The sequence below is a fragment of the Phalaenopsis equestris genome, unplaced genomic scaffold, assembly GCF_001263595.1.
Source record: "Phalaenopsis equestris unplaced genomic scaffold, ASM126359v1 Scaffold000600, whole genome shotgun sequence".
NCBI lineage: Eukaryota > Viridiplantae > Streptophyta > Magnoliopsida > Asparagales > Orchidaceae > Phalaenopsis > Phalaenopsis equestris.
The window spans coordinates 671,728-691,339 of NW_018165040.1; the positions used below are offsets into that span (position 1 = coordinate 671,728).

Consider the following 19,612-nt stretch of genomic DNA (forward strand, 5'->3'; position numbering starts at 1 on the left):
CACTCTCTAATACCGATTGTTGAAATTTAAAGCCAAACAAAGCAAATCCAGAAGGCGAACACAAAAAATTATTGAGATTCGGCAAAGATGCCTACATTATCAGGAGCAGACCGGCGAATTTCACTATTTTAAAGAGTTATATATTCATAGGGTTACACATCTATTTATATATAAAACTCATTGATAAATTTACAAACACGCCCTCGCTCCCCCCAACCCACTAATTTAAGAGATACACCTCTGCACACCAAGATACTTAGAGTCATGTTCCGATCCTGGGACTTGTGGGTTATCTGTGTGTTTTATCTACAAATAGATGTGTAACCCTATGAGTGACATAGTGAAATTCGTTGCTCTGCTCTCGAGGATGTATGCATCTTTGCCGAATCTCGTTAAATTTTTATGTTCTTCTTCTGGATTTGTGTTGTTTCGTCTTAAATTTCCTCAATTAATAAAATCCTCTGCAACTCTGTAGATGTAGTCAATTTGCCGAACCACGTAAATTTGTGTGTTCTTTTGGTGTGAATTTTCTCGTTCTATTTTTTGCTTTGTCGTCGATCATCCTATTTTAATATACCACAACAAAACCTTGTTCAAATACCATGGTCTAAAAAATAGTATAGAAAACAAAAAAGAAAATCAAAGCATACAAGTGTAATTTAATACAGTTTAACTCAATTTTGGCTACGTCATGTTGTTGCTACTAGGGATTCTGCTTTGATATGATTATTGAAAATTATAACCTTGATTCTTCCAATATAAAGATAAGACAGGCCATTTTTTTTAAATAAACCTTGAGCAACTAAACATAAAATAAAACTCTTAAAATGGGCTTAATGAAATGACTCACGACCGAGTCTTTGTAACAAGGTTTTTTTTTTTTTTTGCAATGCAAAAATTAGAGCAATGCAAAAATTAGATTTTTTTTGCAATGCAAAAATTAGATTTCACAACTTAACAGGTGCAACTGCTGACATATTGCTACAGTGATCATTTTGGTGGTTATAAGGATTCAGATTTTTTAGTTGAAGAATTTAGAGTGTACGTATGATTATTGTTGTTTTATTAAAACCCTATCTGCATGCAAAGACGAAATCCCAAGAGAACCATAATGCGATTAGCTACACATCCGAGCTAGAAAACTAAAAGTTATATACTAAATGATCGTTCATTACCTTTTTATTAATTCAAAAATTTAAAAGAAACTTTTCTGCCATATATTAACTATTGTGATCGACTGCAAAAGTTGAATTTGTTGTTTCATTATTTATTTATTGAGGTAATTTATCTGGGAAGCTACTTTGGGGTGCCCTTGATGATGTTGTCATGGGAGGTGTTAGTCAAAGCACATTTTTTGTTGATCCTACTGGTAGTGAAGATGGTGGACCTACCGGCATCTTTAAAGGTAAGAGAACTTTTCGCACTTCTTAACTTATTTGGATATATAATAGTTAACACGTTGACTATTTTATCTTTTCCAGGTGTTGTCTCGACCAAAAATAGCGGTGGTTTCACTAGTATCAGGACAAAGGTTTTTCATGATACTATTAGGATTTGTTTGAAATCAATTTTATTTTTTGTTTTTATTTTTTATTTTATTTTTAAAACATATTTTCTTAGTTTATTTTATATGTGTTGTTATTTTATGTTTGTAAAAATAAATTAAAATGTTTTTGAAAATACTCAAAATAATTTTTAGATATTTTGAGTGTTTAAAAGCAACCCAAGTTTAATCAAATAGTCAAACATGTTTTGTTTCAGATCAAAATATAAATAAAAATAAATAAAATAGAAAATAGAAAATAAGAAAACAAAAGTGATTCCAAATAACCCATTAATTTATTTGTTTTTATTCTTTAGGTTAGAATATATGTAAAATAAAATGTTATTGCGGATATTGAATATGTTACATATTTCAACTTTAAGAGCTTGTTTGACATCATTTTTGTTTCATGTTTTTGTGTTTATTTTTTTCTATTTTTCTTTGAAATATTTTTGGTTGGTATAATTTTAATAGGTTTTTATCTTTTGTTTTAAAAAAATAAATTAACTTATTATTAAAAATATTCCATGCACCAGAAATATATTTTGAGTGTTTTAAAAATAACTAGCTCAATCAAATATATTTTTATTTAAATCAAAGTATAAATAAAACAAAATAAAATAAAAAATAATAGTGATCCCAAACAGCTCCTAAGATCTTCAAATCTTACTTGACATAGCTAAAAGTTGTGGAAAAAATGATTTACACAATATAACTTCTAACATCTCTAGCAACGCAACAAGAATGCATAGAGAATAATGATTCATAAAGCCTACCGCAGATAACTGGCATAAGGTTATTGATGTTGATAATCTTTAATTTTTATTCATAATCATTCTGAAAAAATATAAGTATTAAATTTCAGAATTTTCAAGTTCCTGAGGACCTTTCTGCATATGATGGCCTTGAATTGAGGGTTAAAGGTGACGGCCATCGTTACAAGCTTATAGTTCGCACTAGTGCTGACTGGGATACTGTGGGATATACTGCAAGCTTTGTCACTCTAGATGGCCAATGGCAGACGGTAAACATTGGATTTTCCTTGGTGCTATTTTAGGCTAGGGGCATTGACATATATAGCATACAATTCTTATGTATTTACAGATCTCACGGTTAAAGTTTCATATTTATGCAAATAGCACTTAGATCTTTAATATCACATAAAAAATAACATTATCGTCATTTTTTATAAGTTGAATATCCGTTTTCATGCATATATTTTAAGCGCCAAAGTGGTAAGTATGTCAATATGAAAGTTTAGTATGAGATATGTAAATACATATTAGTTGTGTGCTGCATATGTAAATTTCCCTTTAGACTACCACCTTTAATCACTTTTTTTTTTATCCTTTTCAGATTCAAATACCATTTTCTTCATTGAAGCCGGTGTTCCGTGCTCGTACGGTGGTTGATGCTGTGCCATTTGATCCAAAATCTATTTTTTCGCTTCAAGTAAGATATACTTTCTGTATTTACATTAGTTGCTTGCATGGAGGAAAGCTGGTATATGAATTTTCTGCAGCTAATGTACAGTAAGTTTGAATATGATGGAAAACTCAACCCAAATTTCATAGAAGGCGCATTTCAACTTCCATTCTCAAGAATAAGGGCATACATCAATGAGCCAATTACTCCAAGGTTCTGTTTTATTATTGATTTATGTCTCCATATGCTCATTAAATTTATTAAGTTGGGTTGCTTGTTGGGGGCGATGTGGGACGATCGGTTTTAAACAAATTTTCTTAACGTGTTTTAAAAAGCTAAACCCTAAAATAATTCCCAAATGTTAGTAGATGGAGCCTGATTTGAAGCATCCTCCTTTTTGAAGACCGAGCGCCCGATGCTTTTGCTTCGAGCTAAGCACCGAGCGTCGAGCGCTCTAGCGCAGCACAACAGAGGAGGGGATGCTTTAGGTGCCTAGGCGCCCATTATTGGGTGCTCAAGTGCCCAATTTTGGTACACTTTGCTTCCTTAAGTTGTTGTTTTCCCGAATGTAGGGCGCTATGGCACCCAAGTTTGGGCGCTATGCGCCCGTAGCAGTTGATGCAAGATTTTCCGTTCAAGGGCCAATTTTGAGTGGCATGAGTTGTCTTCTTTTGGTGTGTTGTTCTTCGAAAAAAATCTCGGTGAATGTGAGAAGTGTCAAAGAGAAGAATTTCAGTGATTTTGATGTGTGTTTCATTGCATCAGATCAGAGAAAGGAGAGTTTGGAGCGAGGTCCTGTGAGTTTCCTTGAGAGGCAAAGAAATTGAGTGTGTTCTCAGTAAACTCTGATTTTATAGTGGAATTTTTTTGATGGCGTGGCTCCGTCGTTTTTTCTTGTTTTCGGGTATTTCCACATTAAATTCTTGTGTGTTTTTCTGGTTTGCTTTTGTTGTGTTTTCGTTCGTAAGTTTGTTCCAATTTTCTTAAATCTACATTATTCTATTCCGTGGTGAATTTGGAAGGGAATTTTTTTTAGTTCTTCAATACAATGTTATTAGAGCGGTGTTCGATTCGAGTGGGAGCAATGACTGATGAAGCAAGGTTCAAAATGAAGAAGTTCAATGGAACAAACTTTGCATTCTGGAAGATGCAAGTGGTTGATTTACTGTATTAAACAAAATTATATTTGTTACTACAAGGAATTACTATGAAGCTTGAGTCTATGTTTATGGAGAAATGTGAAGTGTTAGATCGAATGGTATTAGGTTTGATTTTGTTGTCACTCTTCTCCTGTGTTGCGTTCGACATAGTAAATGAGAAAATCATGGTGGATCTTATGACAACACTGACAAAGATGTATGAAAAAAGCTTTAGCTTCTAATAAATTTTTTTTTTTATAGAGAAGCTATTTAACATGAAGATGGTGGAAGACAATAGCGATAGAACATCTGAATATTTCAATATTGTAACGAGTCAGTTTTGTTTTATGGGGATCAAGTTTGAAGATACAATCAAAGCACTAGTAATACTATCTTCATTCTCGGACAACCGAGATGGTTTGATCACGACAGTGAGTAATTCTTCAAGGAATTTGAAGTTAAACTTTGATGACATCGTGGATCTGATGCTGAATGAAGAGGTTTGCAGAAAAGCCGCGAATGGTGAATTTTCAGGTTCAACGTTGAATGCTGATAACAGAGGAAGAATTTTAGACAAAAATGCAGGTAGAGACAAATCCAATCCCAAGAGAGAAAAATCTAATTCAAACAGAGGAGAATGTTGAAATTACGGTAAGAAAGAGTCTTTTAAGGACTACAGAACTCCAAGGAAAGTTGGTGGCAGTGGACATGGAATGAATCTATCTACAAGTGTCTCTATTGGTGAAGTCCAAATGACTACCTAGTTTTATCCCTAGTCAATATTGAATCTAGGATAGTAGATTCATGTGTCTCTTTTCATCCGTGACCCAATAAAAAAGTTTTTAAAAACTACAGTTTTCTGGGAGGTAACAAGATTTGTAGTATCGTAGGAAAGAGTAATATTGATATCTGGTTGTCAAATGGAACATTTTGAAAGCTTACTAAAATTAGACATAATTTAAGTTTGAAGTGAAATATCATTTCTATAAGCTAGCTGACAAAGTCAGAACTCGTGATTAGTTTCATAGTGATGGTTCGGGGCAATAATGAAGTCACTCTTTACTTGATCAATGAAATGGCTGATTTCATTAATGTGACCGGAACCAGGGTTGATCAGATGAGCGAGAAATGTATGAAATTTTTTAAAAATAAGCTTCAGGGTTTGAAATCAATTGATCTAGATTTCTGTGAAGACTATATATGATAAGCATAAGAAAGTCTTTTTTTCTAAGAGCAAGCCAGTGATGAAATCAAAAAAATTGAAGTTAGTGGATACTAACATGTGAGATCCCACTCCAGTTTAGTCTATTGAAGGTTCCTATTATTTTGTCTCGTTTATTAATGATCATACGAGAAAATTATGAGTTTATTTCTTAAAGTAAAAATTTGATGTATCTGAAGTTTTTAAAAAGTGGAAGACTGGTGGAAAATGAGACAACCTTGAAGTTGAAGTATCTCAAAACATATAATGGGGGGTGATCATCGTGATCAGAAGTTTATGAAATTTTGTGCTATAGAGGGGTTCAACATGAGGTCACTGTTTCAAGGACACTGCAACAGAATGGTGCGTTCGAGCGCATGAATATAATGATTACGGAGCGTGCGGAGCATGGGGCTGCCTAAATGCTTGCCAAAACAGTTTTGGACTGAAGCAGTAAATACTGTAATTTATCTTATTAATCATGACCCATCAGTACCTTTGGAGGAAGACTTACCTAAAGACGTCTGAAGTAACAAAAATGTAAATCTATCTCATTTAAGAGTATTTGAGTGTTCAACATATGTGCATGTTGATGTAGGTTATGGGATCAAATTTGACTCGAAATAAGTGCACCTTCATTGGGTATGACTCAGACGAGTTTCGATACAAGTGTTGGGATTATCAGAATAAAAAATTCATCAGGAGCAGGGATGTCACTTTCAATCAAATGAAGATGTAAATGATAGGGTCAGAACTCGAGACAACCCATCAATTATTTCTAAAGAGTCCAAATATATTAAGATAGATGACACTAGTGATCATGAGGTGAAGAAAGAAGTAGCGCTCAACCAAAAGGAACATTAGAAGATCCTCAATCACCCTCTACTAAAGTCAGGAGATCCAGCAGAATGATACGACTATGACTTGTACACATGTATTCTCCTTCGTTATACTATTATTACTAACTAATAGTGGTTAACCAGAATGCTTTGAGGAGGTCACTCATGTTGAAGATTCAAGGGAGTGGGAGTGTACCATGAATGAAAAAATGCAATCTTAAGTGTCAAATTAGACTTGGAATTTGATGGTGTTACTAGATGATAAAAGTGCACTAAACAACAATCGGGTTTATAGGCTCAAAGAGGAGTCAAATGATAGTAGGCACTACAAGGATAGACTCGTTGTGAAGAATTTCATACAGAAGGAATGAGTGGATTATACAGAGATCTTTCCCCGGTGGTGAAGATGATAACTATCAGTGTTGTACTGGGTGTGCTAGCAGAGGAAGATCTGCACCTAGAGTAGATGGATGTAAAAATAACTTTCTTACATGAAAATCAGGAGGAATTGTACATGGTGCAACCACATGCTTACAAGATTCCAGACAAAGAAGGTTTTGTCTGCAGATTGAAGAAGAGCATATATGAGTTAAAACAGACTCAAGACAGTGGTACATGAGGTTTGATAGGTTCATGTCAGACAATGGATACATGAAGTTCCAGGCTGACCACTGTTGCATCATCAAACACTTTGGTAATTGTTATATCTTGTTTCTTTTATATGTGGATGACATGCTTATTGCATGAACAAATATGAAGAAAATCATGGACTTAAAGGAACAATTATCATGTGAATTTGAAATGAAAGATTTATGTTCAATCAGGAATCCTCGGGATGAGAGTCAATAGGGACAAGAGTGCAGGAACTCTGAATTTGTCTTCGCTAGAGTATGTTGAGAAGATCCTATAGAAGTTCAACATGAGTGAAGAAAACCAGTTAGCACTCCCTTAGGTAGTCATTTCAAATAATCTAAGGAGGTATCACCTAACTTTGAAGCAAAACAAGCACAAATAGATAAAACTTTGTATACTTCAGAAGTTGAAAGTTTGATGTACACAATGACTTGTATCAGACCATGTATTGCATATGAAGTGGGAGTGGTCAGCAGGTATATGAGCATTCCAGACATATATCATTGGGAGGCGGTAAAGTGAATTCTCAGTTATTTAAGGGGAAAAGTCAACATGACAATTTGCTAGGGAAGTGCAATGATTAAAATCTACAATGATTTATTGATTTAGACCTAGCAGGAGATGTAGATAATTGGAGAAGTACAACGGGATATAATATCTTTCATTGGGGAACACAACAATGAATTGAACTTCTAGATTGCAGAAGATCGTTGCACTTTCAACTACAGAGATCAAATATATTGTTATCACTGAGGCTAGCAAGTAGATGATTTGGCTATAGAGTTTTATGGTTGAATTGGGTAAGGGGTAAGAGATTGGAAAGCTTTACAGTGACAGTATCAGTTGTCAGCCGTTTTTTACACTTCGTGATTTGAAAAAATTGTGGTTTTGTGATTTTAAAAATAATTTAAATATGAATGTAACCTTTTTTATTTTTAAAAGTAATATTTTAATTTTAAAATAGATGAGATCAAACAGGTCTCACATTTTAAATAGTTTAGATAATTGAATACAATACTATAAGTAATACACTTATTCCAAAGAATAAATATATCACTTGTAATATAAATTCAATCACCTTGACTAAAGAATTTGTGACATCCGTTTTGATCTGCGAAATATTTTTTTAAAAAGGCCAACAAGTTCCCCTATCTAACATAAAAAAATAAATAGGGTTTATTTTATCAGGGTTCCAGGTTCCCTATAGAGGCAAGCCTCTATAGTTAATTACATTTTAAATATTCGAAATCACTTAAGAAAATTCTCGATTAAGATCAGGTGGTTTTGCCTTCAAGATTTCAAAGTTTAGGTTTTCAAGATTGTACATGAGAAAATCAAATGAGAAGGGCTCAAAATAGGAACAATTATTTAAGGAATTCAAAGGGAAGAAAAGTAGGGGATATCACAGATCCGGGGAAACCCCGGTGAACCCCCAACTATCCTATTGTTCGGCTTTATATCTTTGAAATGATTTAATTTGATATTTCAATCCTGCAAATTATTTAGGAGTTAGGACTTATGTTTACACAATATCAGACTGTGCAAATAGCCTAAAAAGATAGGAGGATTTACACCGTACCGCACGGTAACCTCGGAATCCTAAAGCGTTGGGATTTATAATTGTACAACAGAATTGTACAAAAAGCCTAAAGAGGTGATCCTATGAGTTGTTATTTAAACTAAGGAAAGTGTATAGGTGATGTGAATGTGTTTTGCTGCTGCAGATCCACCTTGAAGTTGTTCCTCATCGTGCTGCCCGCGATATTCGCTCCAAACTCTTCGTAGTAGCACCTCTTGATTTAATTTTAGTTTTGAAAATGCACCTAACCACTAGGTTATTCTATACTAAGACATAGTACAAAAACTAAGCAATAAAACATGCAGTGTGAAAGCAAAGTAACAATGTACTGTATAGTAAAGAGGAAAGACAGTATAACATGCTGAAAAAAAAAAAGTATAACGTGTTATAAAGAGTAGTATAACATATTGGGAAAATAGTATAACAGACTATGAAAACAATATAACATGCTTTGAGATAAAATGCTGTAATATAAATTAAACCTGTATACCTGGTAGGTTCATTGCTCCTTTAAGTTTAGCTATTATGCGCTGTGCAAAAGAGGAAAAATTGACCTGAAAAAGGACTTAACAAAAACAGGTAAATCGTAGGAAAAAGATAAACAAATAAATGAAACACGATATCACATATAAAGGACCAAAAATAGGAAATTTATATGTGATATTGGAATGTCCGCAATTGCTAGGAGGATTTGAATATAGGACAAACTCAAATCCCGGAACATTGGGTTTCAGTTTTGGTCAAGTTAAGGTAAGAATTTCATTATTTGATTTAATTAAATCAGTCATGAGTCACAATCTAGTGCACCCTAATGCCTAGTTTCCTACTTATCTTCTAAACTGAGGTTAGATGTTTGGATTTCTTAGTGTCATTTGAAAATTAGGATGATAAACTATCTCTTAGGTTGTGCTTCTAAAATCTAAGATGCCTGCACTTTAGGTTAAACTTGAAGTGTCCTAATCTTAAAGTGTCTAACTTCAATTAAGTGTCTCTCATCTAACCCTCAAACATCTTTAGATTAAGCTTAGCTCATCATCAGACTCCTAAAACCTAAAGGGTAAACCTATAACTTTGGCAAAAGAGTTATGAGGTGTGCTTCAAACCTAGTTAGGATAGTTGGATTTAAGTTGATTCAAAATTTAAGGGACCTAAATACAAGTCTAATGATCTTTCAATCTATGTCCCTAATTGCTTTCTAAACTCTCACTTTCTTCCAACCCTTAAATATTCTTCCAATTTACAGTTTCATCTTTCATATGCAAAAAGGAACGGTAGATGGTTCGCTATTCTATCCCCTTTAGTTTTTATCACCTCGAAGATCCAAATCTTATTTTTAATTTTCTCTCCCTTTCTCTTTCCCTCATATTTCCCTTAAGACTATGAATCATTTCTGAATATAATTAAATCGGAAATTCCCATCTTTAACTTAACCGTTAAAAAAAGAAAACAAATCGAACGAAAAGGAGACCGATCCATTTTTAAAGCCAATCCAAATCAGTGAAACTTAAAATAAAATCATGAATGTATCGGTCTAAAACGTTTAAATTCGTTAAAGAAAGAAAATTATCGGATCAATCCCGAGAAGGATATCCTTTCCAAGTGGCACTTTTATGGATTTCCAATCCCAACATGAATTCAATTTATATCAAACTCAAAATGAAGCTTCAAGAGCCTTGAATCAATCTTAGAAAGATATCATTTTCTCACTTTTTCATCAACGCGTGACATTTTCATGAATTTCCAAACCCCTTTGTAAATTCAATTTACATCAACCTTATATTTTTTTCAAATGAAATTGTACAAGCCCTTACACATTTCATAAAAGAAGAGACAAATTAATGGAAGAAATAATTCCCTAGCATTCTAGAAAAAACATAATGATGTCAAAAATAATTTAATCCCAACCTCCATCAAAAGTTTATAATGAGATATAAATCCAACATGGTGTAAAAAAATGCTCTCGAGTAAGACTCCAATATCATAACAGACTCATGGGTAAGGGCCAAAAGGAAGGCTCTAAAGGCAACAACAACAAACAATACCCAAAGTCAACACAATAGGTATCAACTCAATGTTATTTAAGCTTGAATCAATCATAAAAGAACCATCGGGGAAGCCCATGACCAGGCTAAAATAAGGAACAAATCAAATTCCAGCCAATCCCAACATTGATCACAACATACAGGGGTCACGAGTAGAAGGCAACAAAAGAGAACCGTAAGGCAACACCCACCAATTGAGGCTCACGGGTAGAACCTGGAAAAAGAGCAAAGCAGCCACCAAACAAGATTTAATTACACTCTAAACTAGCTCACGACTAAGGCCTGGAAAAGGAGCAAAACAACCACCAAACTAGCCTCAAACAAACTCACAAATAAGCTCATAAATGGAATTAGGGAGAAGAGCAAAACAGCCACCCAATCCACCCCAAATAAATTCTCAAACAAGCTCACATGTAAAACCAGGGAGGGAACAAAAACAACCGCCAAATCGTGCCCAAGAAATTGGGCAAATCGAGTCCATCACGAGGGACAAACCAAATCCAGCAAAAAAGGAACAAAACAGTAAAGTATTTCAGCTAACATAAATCACCAAAAGGAGCCCAAACCGAGCCCAAGAACATGACCAACCTAGCCTCAAACATAATTTTCAACTCTTAAAAGTAATTTCCAACATATATTTCAACAAGGGGCAGCAAGAGAAGCAAGATGTGAGCCCCAAATATAATTTTCCGACTTTTAAAAATAACATCCAACATATATTTCAACAAGGGGCAACAAGAGAAGCAAGATGTGAGCCCCAAATGTAATTTCTAGCATTTAAAAATAACTTCCAACATATATTTCAACAAGGGGCAACAAGAGAAGCAAAATGTAAGCCCCAAATGTAATTTCCAGCTTTTAAAAATAGCTTCCAGCATATATTTCAACAATGGGCAGCAAGAGAAGCAAAATGTGAGCCCCAAATGTAATTTTCTAACTTTTAAAAGCAACATCTAACATATATTTCAACAAGGGGCAACAAGAGAAGCAAAGTGTGAGCCCCAAACATGCCTCATTTTCACTTAATCTAACCTGTATTCACTTAAATTTCAAGCTAAACAAAGTTATGATTTCCCTATTCCATGCCATCCGAAATAGTGCAATATAGAAGATAGGAAGAATAATACCTTTTTTTTTGTAAACTTAAAGCAAAGAAAGAGTAAAGTAGGCTTGAGAAAATCACTCCAATAGCAACCCACAAAAATTCCTCACGATTTCCAGCTTACGGCACGACAAATTCGAGTCTCCGGGATCTTCGAACAGCAAAGGAACAAAGCTTCCTCTCCAACAGGAAAAACAAAAAAGAAATCACCCTAATCGAATGAAGAATAGAGGTAGAAAAGCATCTGAATCTCCCTAAAATCTCTCAAGAACTCTCTCAAAATTTTCAACAACCTTCAGGCCGCATAGGATGAAAAGAACAAGTAAGAATGGAATTAGAGTAGATTTAGAGTAGATTTTGGCAGCACCTCTGGCAGCACCTCCCCACTCTCAGAAATTTCGGCCAGCCCTAGACCTTCCCAAAGTGGGATTTTTATAGCAAAGAAAATTTGTGTTGTCTGGAGGAGAGAGGAAATTCCACCTACCAGCCTCCCTGGTAAGCAATCAAGTAAAGGGGGAGGATGAGAAGGATTTAAGGCAAGAAGAAATGCAACCTAGAGCAGAGGAAGGGTCGGCCAGGTGGAGTTCCACCGTTGGGAAGCTGCTCGGTCGAGCAGAGATTGAGGAGGCTGCGTGCGCGAATGGACCGCGTGTGAGGGAAGAGGAAGGCGAGCCACCTCATGCGCGAATGACAGAGGAGACGATGAATCAGACTTCGGGAAATAGAGGGGCGAGCCACGGGTTGCGCTTGTTAGGGCTTGCGATTGAACCAGTAGACGCGTTCGAGAGCTGCGACGGGAGGCGCGTGCGGTGAAATAGGGTTTAGGGTTTTAATAATACTATAGGTGATAAAGATATAAAATAGTTTAATATTTCTTAAAAATAAAATTCAATTCATAAAATTCAATTCGTACAATAAAATTCAATTCGTACTTTTCAACCGTGCATCAAAACATAACGAAAATGGATGTCTATTTTAGGTAATTCTGAAACAAAAAAAAAAAAGGATAAGAAAAAAAAGTGTACACGGTCTGTTTTATCATAGGAGGTCATTTTGACGAATTCATCGATTTACGTGTCAATTTTCTCGTGTCAAAAGTATGGCAATATGGGTGTCCTTCCCTACCAAAATTGGTATCCCGGACGCGTTGACGCAGTCCATTCGTCGTTGGAGATCATCCGGAGAAGTTCATATTTTCACCCGTCCTCTGGGCTTAATTGAAGTCCGATTTCGTGCAATTTTGTGAACTTTGTGTATTTGGTGTATGTATGTGACGACAAATTCGTGACGATGTTTTCCTAAGGCTTGAAGTCCTATTAGGAACTTTTCCCTTGAGTCTTCGCAAAATAGCCCATAACCGCTCATTCATAAGACAATGGTCTTGTGCCAAAAATGTTAGACATCAAAGGAAAATAGGAAGTGGTTAGAATTTCTAAAAGGGTGGGTCTCGATACTAGTTTTCTAATATGGTCAATAGGAACTCCTAGAGCTAGATCCTAGGCTCCTAAGGAGAAAAAGAAAATACCTCACAAAAATGAGGTCAACATCAGTGTGGTTCATCTTGCAATGAATGCTTTTTCTATGTCAAGATAAAACACATTTAGTTGAGGTATCATTTTATACATTCTCTTCTCGAAGATGGGCAGTTGTTTCTGAAGAAGATACACACAGCTCAAAGTCCTTCGGATATTTTAACGAAGGTGGTTATTGGTGCGAAACTGAAGCTATGTTTGGTTTTAGTTGGGTTTCTTGAAGGTTGAGAATGGGTGTGGGCCACATCATGGTACATGACTATGAAGGTGATTCAGATGAATGTGCACGTACAGAGAACTGGTGTTGGGTGCTATCAATCTCCAAGTGGGAGGTTGTTAGGAGATGGAGCCTGCTTTTAGGCATCCTCCTTTTCGTGGACCTGGTGCTCGAATCTATTGTGTCGGGTTGTGGGCGCTCAAGCGCTGCGCAACAGAGGAGGGGAATAAGCGCCAATTCAAGCGCACATGCGTCACTAAGGCGTTGTTTAGTGCCCAAGTCCGGACGCTTATGCACCCAGAGCAGTTGGTGCGAGATTTCCTGTTTAAGGGACAATTTCAAGAGCGTAAGTTGTCTTCATTTGGTGTGTTGTTTTTCAACAAAAATCTCGGTGAAGGTGTGAAGTGTCAGAGAGGAGAATTTAGATGATTTCAACGTGTTTTTCTCATGTTGGAATGGAAAAAAAAAGAGTTTTGAGCGAGATTTTGTAAGTTTCCTTAAGAGGAGAGGAAATTGAGTGTGTTCTCTGTAAACTCTCTGATTTTTATAGTGTTATTTTTCTAGTGGTGTGGCTTCGTGGTTTTTTTTCGTTCTCGAGTTTTTCTTTATTAAATTCTTTTGCATTTTTCTGGTCTGCTTTTGTTGTGTTTTTGTTTGTAAGTTTGTTCCGGTTTTCTTAAATCTAGGCAATTCTATTCCATGGTGAATTCGGAAGAGGATTCTTCCATGTTCCTCAACGACAAATTATTCGGATTAAATTGAGATTAGTTTTGTATAGTTGAGGGACTAAATTGGGACCATTTATTTGTCATGATTTCTACACAAGGGGCTAGTTGGGGTCCATTTTCAATAGTTAGGGGACTGAATTGCAGCATCGCAGGACTAAATTGACTACATTATTCGAGTAGTCGCAGGATAATTCTGAAATTATTTTTTATTTTAAAAGCATGTTAATTAATCAGAATCATCTGATGAATAATTTTTCAACAACATATATTACCTTGGTTTCATTTTAGTAACTAATTCATTTCTTAAAAAATATACATCATATTTCCATTTTTTGTTGCAGGTTTGTACATGTGAGCTCTGCTGGGGTTACTCGACCTGACCGACCCGGCCTTGATTTAAGCAAGCAACCCCCTGCTGTACGCTTGAATAAGGAGTTGAACTTTATACTAACGTATAAATTGAAGGTATTTTTTTATTTCACAGTGTTGCTCATTTATATTTTCGATTACGTTTATATTAATATTGCATAAATTTAAACATCTTTTCCGGTAGAAATCTTTTGTTCACGCTAAGTTAATCTTACATAAAAATCTCATTTTTCTCCCATATACACCGACAAGTCTGTTTCTGCAAAATTGTATTCAAGAAGCTCTTCTTTTAGTTTGCACTAAACATTTCAGATATGCAACTTTTAATTTGAATTTATATCAAAATGTTAGAACTGTACCAAATATCATGGTTTTTCAGTTTCTCCTATTAACTATAGGAACTTCAAAAGGTGTCTCTACTTTATGAGTTGCCTTTTTAATCCTTAATTTTCAGGGAGAGGATTTGATACGGGAAAGTGGTATTCCTTATTCAATAATAAGACCCTGCGCCTTAACTGAAGAGCCTGCTGGTGCAGATCTTATATTTGATCAGGGAGATAATATAACGGTATGTAGAATTTCTTGAAAATTATTTGGGTGCATACTTACCGCACAATTCTCATGCATTTACATTTCTGACCCCCAAAGTTTCATATTTACACTTATAACATCTTGGTGTCATCTACGGCTGTCAATTTGGCTCGTTGTTCGTGAACAACTCGTGTTCGGCTCGTTAAGCAGCTCGTGTTCGGCTCGTTCGTTAAGCCTAACGAACCGAACACGAACAAATTTTTAAGCTCGAAATGTAAACGAAAAAATTATATAACTTTTTATGTAACAATATATTACATATATTATTTATATAATAATATATTATATATATTTGTGTCTAAGTTTAAATCATAACACCTCATGTGGCAATGTGGTTAGTGTCTTCTTTTCTATATATTTGATTCAGGTTCGAATCCCACACTTTACATCTATTTTTCTTAATTTTAGTTTAACGAGTCAATTTCGAGCCCAACACGAGCCGAACACTAACACGAATATTTAAATAGAGCCGAGCACGAACACACTGTTCACGAGCCGATTTCGAACACGAGCTGATTTCGAACACGAGCTATTTCGAACGAGCCGAACACGAGCCAAGCCTGAGCTCGCTCAAGCTCGGCTCATTTATAGCCCTAGTGTCATCAAGCTTATGTATGAAAAGGTGTATTTCATTTTAAAAAAGATTGTGATGATGTATTTTTGATGTGATGTTAAAGATTTGATTGGCTCAAAGTATTTTTAGGGAATTTACATACATACCTACCACACAATTCCTTATATTTACACATCTAACATATTTAACATTGTTTTTACATTTAGAACACTTAAATCTTTAATATTACATCAAAAATTTTAAAAATAAACTTATGCATGAAAAGATGTATTTAACTTTTAAAAAATTTATGATGCTAATATTTTTTATGTAATGTTAAGGATTTGAGTGTTATGCATGTGAAAATGAATGTTAATGTGTTAGATATGTAAATACATAAGAATGTGTGGTATGTATGTTTAGGGTATTTACTTACATACCATACTATCCTTTATATTCACACATCTAACATATATAACTTTAATTTTTAGATTTATAACACTCAAATCTTTAATATTATATCAAAAATGTCACTATTAGGTGAATGCTATAAATTTTAAAATAAAAGTTCTGTGCTAGATATATAAATACATAGAAATTTTCTGAGTGTGCATGTAAATCTGCTTTATTTCTATTGGATTTCTTGAATTGTTTCTACTTTTAAATTTCAACTAGTCCATTTGTCATTTGTTTAGCTGTGCATCAACGCTCTCTAAGAGGACATGTAATTACTATTTGTACAAATAATAAGGATTTATGCAATTTGTAATGCATGCAGGGAAAAATTTCAAGAGAGGAGGTTGCGAGAATATGCATTGCAGCTCTAGAAAGCCCTTATGCATGCGACAAGACCTTTGAGGTTCTTAATTTTGTGCTCAATAATTAGCTTGTTGTAGTTTTAACCATGGGTGCCAATATTAGACCCTAGACACAAATTTCAAGCTTGGGTCAAAGATTGAAGTTGAATAAGCACTTACGAAACTAAAAATGGAAAATTGAAAACAACAACAATAAGAAGCCTTTATCCTACTAAGTGAACCGGCTACATGAATCATTTTTCTCCATCGTGTCATATAGTGTCATATTTTTATTTAATTTTGATAAATTAATATCATTTTTTTATACAACACGGCCCAATCATTTTAGGTCTACCTCTACATTTCTTAACATGAGTTGAATTTAAAACATCTACTCTTCTAACCGGATCATCAGATGGTCGATATTTTTGAGTTAAATTGGTAACTTCAATTTCTTGTTTAACAAATCATTTCTTCCTTCCATTAAGAGGTTATGCTTATACCAGAATTTTTTGTTATTTTTGGGATGATTTGGTCTTCTTATGTATTTCGTCTCAAGCCGACACTAACCTGAACAACTCTGTTGTTATTGGCGAGATTTATAAATATGTACCAGTTGATATGGTATATATATATATATAAATCAAACAGGAGTACGATCGACGAAATGAAAAATAGAACGAGAAAAATCACACCAGAAAAGAACAACACAGCGGAACACACACAGATTTACGTGGTTCGGCAAATTGCCTACGTCCACGGAGTTGCAGAAGATTTTACTACTTGAGAAATTTACGCCAGTTGATCATCTCGACTTACAAGAGGAATCTCACTCTTCGTTGTTCTCTCTCTTCTTCTTCTTTCAGTTCTTCCCTCTCTACACCGAGATACATCGAAGAAAACAAACTTATAAGAGAAATAAATCAAATTTATCTTCTGCCACAAGCCACCAAGAAGAAGCCTAGGGAGAACAATCTTCTTCTTCTTTCTTTCTTCTTACTTCTGCCGCAAGGAACTGCTCACCCTTGCACTTCTCTTCCTCTGCCCCGAGAAAACCTTCCTCTATCCCGAGGAAACCGAAGAAGAACTCAAAGCGTGACTACTAAACCCAAGGAGATTCATCCGAACCTTTTATCACGAACATGAGGGAGCGAAGAGATGCTTCACTTCACAAAAGAGGAAGACGGAGTGGTTATTTGTGAAGATGTGTGACTCTCCAAAGCAAAGTAACCGCCCAAACATAGTAGATCGGGCTCCACCGTTTCTAACACAACTCAACTGCTTATTATTTCGAGTCAGAATTAAGTTTGGGTTGATTTGAGCTGGATTTAGTTAAGGAAATCTCTACATAAAATTCTAGATGTAATTGAGTAGATATCATTCTTATTCGTAATTGGCGCCGGATTGAAACATTCTTAATTCAATATTGAGCTATAGTTTTGTGGAAACTTGTCAGGTGAAGAGCACCATTCCATTTAGTGAAACATTCACAGTGGATCCAGCCAACCCACCCCCAGAAAAGGACTATGATGAATATTTCAGGACTCTAAAACCAGGAATAACTGGAAAGGAGTCCCTGCAGCCCAGCCCTTTGCCGGTTTGAACTTTTGGTTATTCAGGTTTGTTGTTTATTATGACTTGAAATGTTGTTTCTATCAGGTTTGAACAATTAGTAGCATAAAAATAATAATAATAAATGAAATATTTACTATTTTTGTATATTAATGTTTTGAAAATTTTGGGTATATAAAAGCCTAGATGTGTGCATATAAATTGGTTTCATATATCATTCTAAAAAATATTTGCTGCTGCTTTAAAGGTCTGGTGGGGGATGGCTGCAGGTTTTTTTTTTTTTTTTTTTTTGTGGTTATAAAGCTGTGGTGAAAAAGATAACTTTTGGAAAAATTGATATTTCAAAAAATCAGTGAACAGTTTTTTATTAGCCATCACACTTTAACATGTAGTTCGAAAATAAAAATTTCCCGTCACAAAAATGTATAGAAAATAGATTCCCAAAAGTGAAGTATGCTAGCGGTTTGGAACACAAAACAACAGAAAACTGTCCTAAACAGATCTTAAATCTATTCAGCCTATATCTCTATGTTTTATTTTTTCTTTTCATGATGATAATATGCATATCTAAGGTGTGTAAAATATGGAAAAAATTTGAGTACATAAGACGTACACAGAGCTGTGTACGTCTGTGGAGGTTTAAATAGGTTACAAGGAGAATATTTAGAGGTTATAACCGCGTTATACCCCCTGTAACCTCCCTGTAACCTATCTGTATATGAAAACAGAAGCGCGAAACTTACTGGAAGGTACAGGTAGGTTACAGGGAGGTTACAAGGGGTATAACACGGTTATAACCTCCCAATATCCTTCATGTAACCTATTTACATGTTACAGACGTATGCAGAGCGTCTTATGTACGCAAATTTTTTGCGTAAAATATATGATTATTTTATCAGATTTTATGGCATTCATACAAAATTAGAAAAATAATTATTTTGTATCATAAACAAAGCTCAGGTCTCATTATTTATCTCTAGAAAAAAAAAAAATCTTTGTTTTGTAATTTTTGATACAATATGCAGCTGCCAAATTCTGTTTTTAACCTTAAATTATAAAATAAAATTATTAACTAAACCTAAAGTTATTTAAGTTAAATCATAGTAAAAAATTTATTTTTCGAATATTATTGTTTTTTATTATCTTATAAAAAACATATATATAGATTTTAAATTATTGACAGTAAATTAAAATTTATTTTATATATTTTAAAATAAAAAAAATTAGACATTTAAACTATTGATCATATCTAAAACATAATTCTGATTCGAACTTTTATGCACCAATTGGGCAATTTTTTTTAGTAATAAGAAAATTGTCTGCATTTCACTACTCTAGCTTGTGTAAGCTGAGATTCTTAGAACAGTTTCGATGTAAATAAATAAATAATTAAATAAATAATTCGATACTCTTTGGACTCATTTGTTTTTTATTTATTTATGTAATAAATAATTTGAAATAAAATTTAATAAAGTTATAACTTAAATAAAAAAATCTTAATATCAACGCAAATGTTTATTTATATTCATAATACGTCCTTGATATGCCATCAATAAATTTTCAACAATTGACATGAATCTTAAGGTATCACACGGATGTTGAGATAAATTTTTAAGCAGTAAATGTTCAAACTTTGATTAAGAGTCATATAGAGCTCTAATGTTTATAATTAAATAGGTCAACACGGTGAAACAGACCCAATGATATAAAAATCGATTCAATTCGAGTTAAATCAAGCTCAAATCAAATT

General features: G+C 34.3%; 1 protein-coding gene across 2 annotated transcripts in view; it reads left to right on the plus strand.

Moving 5' to 3' along the window:
* LOC110029627 overlaps positions 1 to 17,987 on the plus strand; it is a 46,629-nt gene extending 28,642 nt beyond the window's left edge. Inside the window, exons 8-16 of one of the 2 annotated variants that reach the window (XM_020731997.1) lie at positions 1,280 to 1,405; positions 1,482 to 1,531; positions 2,409 to 2,567; positions 2,900 to 2,995; positions 3,066 to 3,181; positions 14,322 to 14,445; positions 14,804 to 14,917; positions 16,272 to 16,352; positions 17,747 to 17,987. In XM_020731997.1, coding sequence (XP_020587656.1) covers positions 1,280 to 1,405; positions 1,482 to 1,531; positions 2,409 to 2,567; positions 2,900 to 2,995; positions 3,066 to 3,181; positions 14,322 to 14,445; positions 14,804 to 14,917; positions 16,272 to 16,352; positions 17,747 to 17,893 — 1,013 coding nt within the window. In that variant the 3' untranslated portion in view covers positions 17,894 to 17,987. The remainder of the gene's footprint in view (positions 1 to 1,279; positions 1,406 to 1,481; positions 1,532 to 2,408; positions 2,568 to 2,899; positions 2,996 to 3,065; positions 3,182 to 14,321; positions 14,446 to 14,803; positions 14,918 to 16,271; positions 16,353 to 17,746) is intronic. The other variant, XM_020731998.1, reaches the window with a different exon arrangement.
* The last annotated feature ends 1,625 nt before the right edge of the window (positions 17,988 to 19,612 follow it).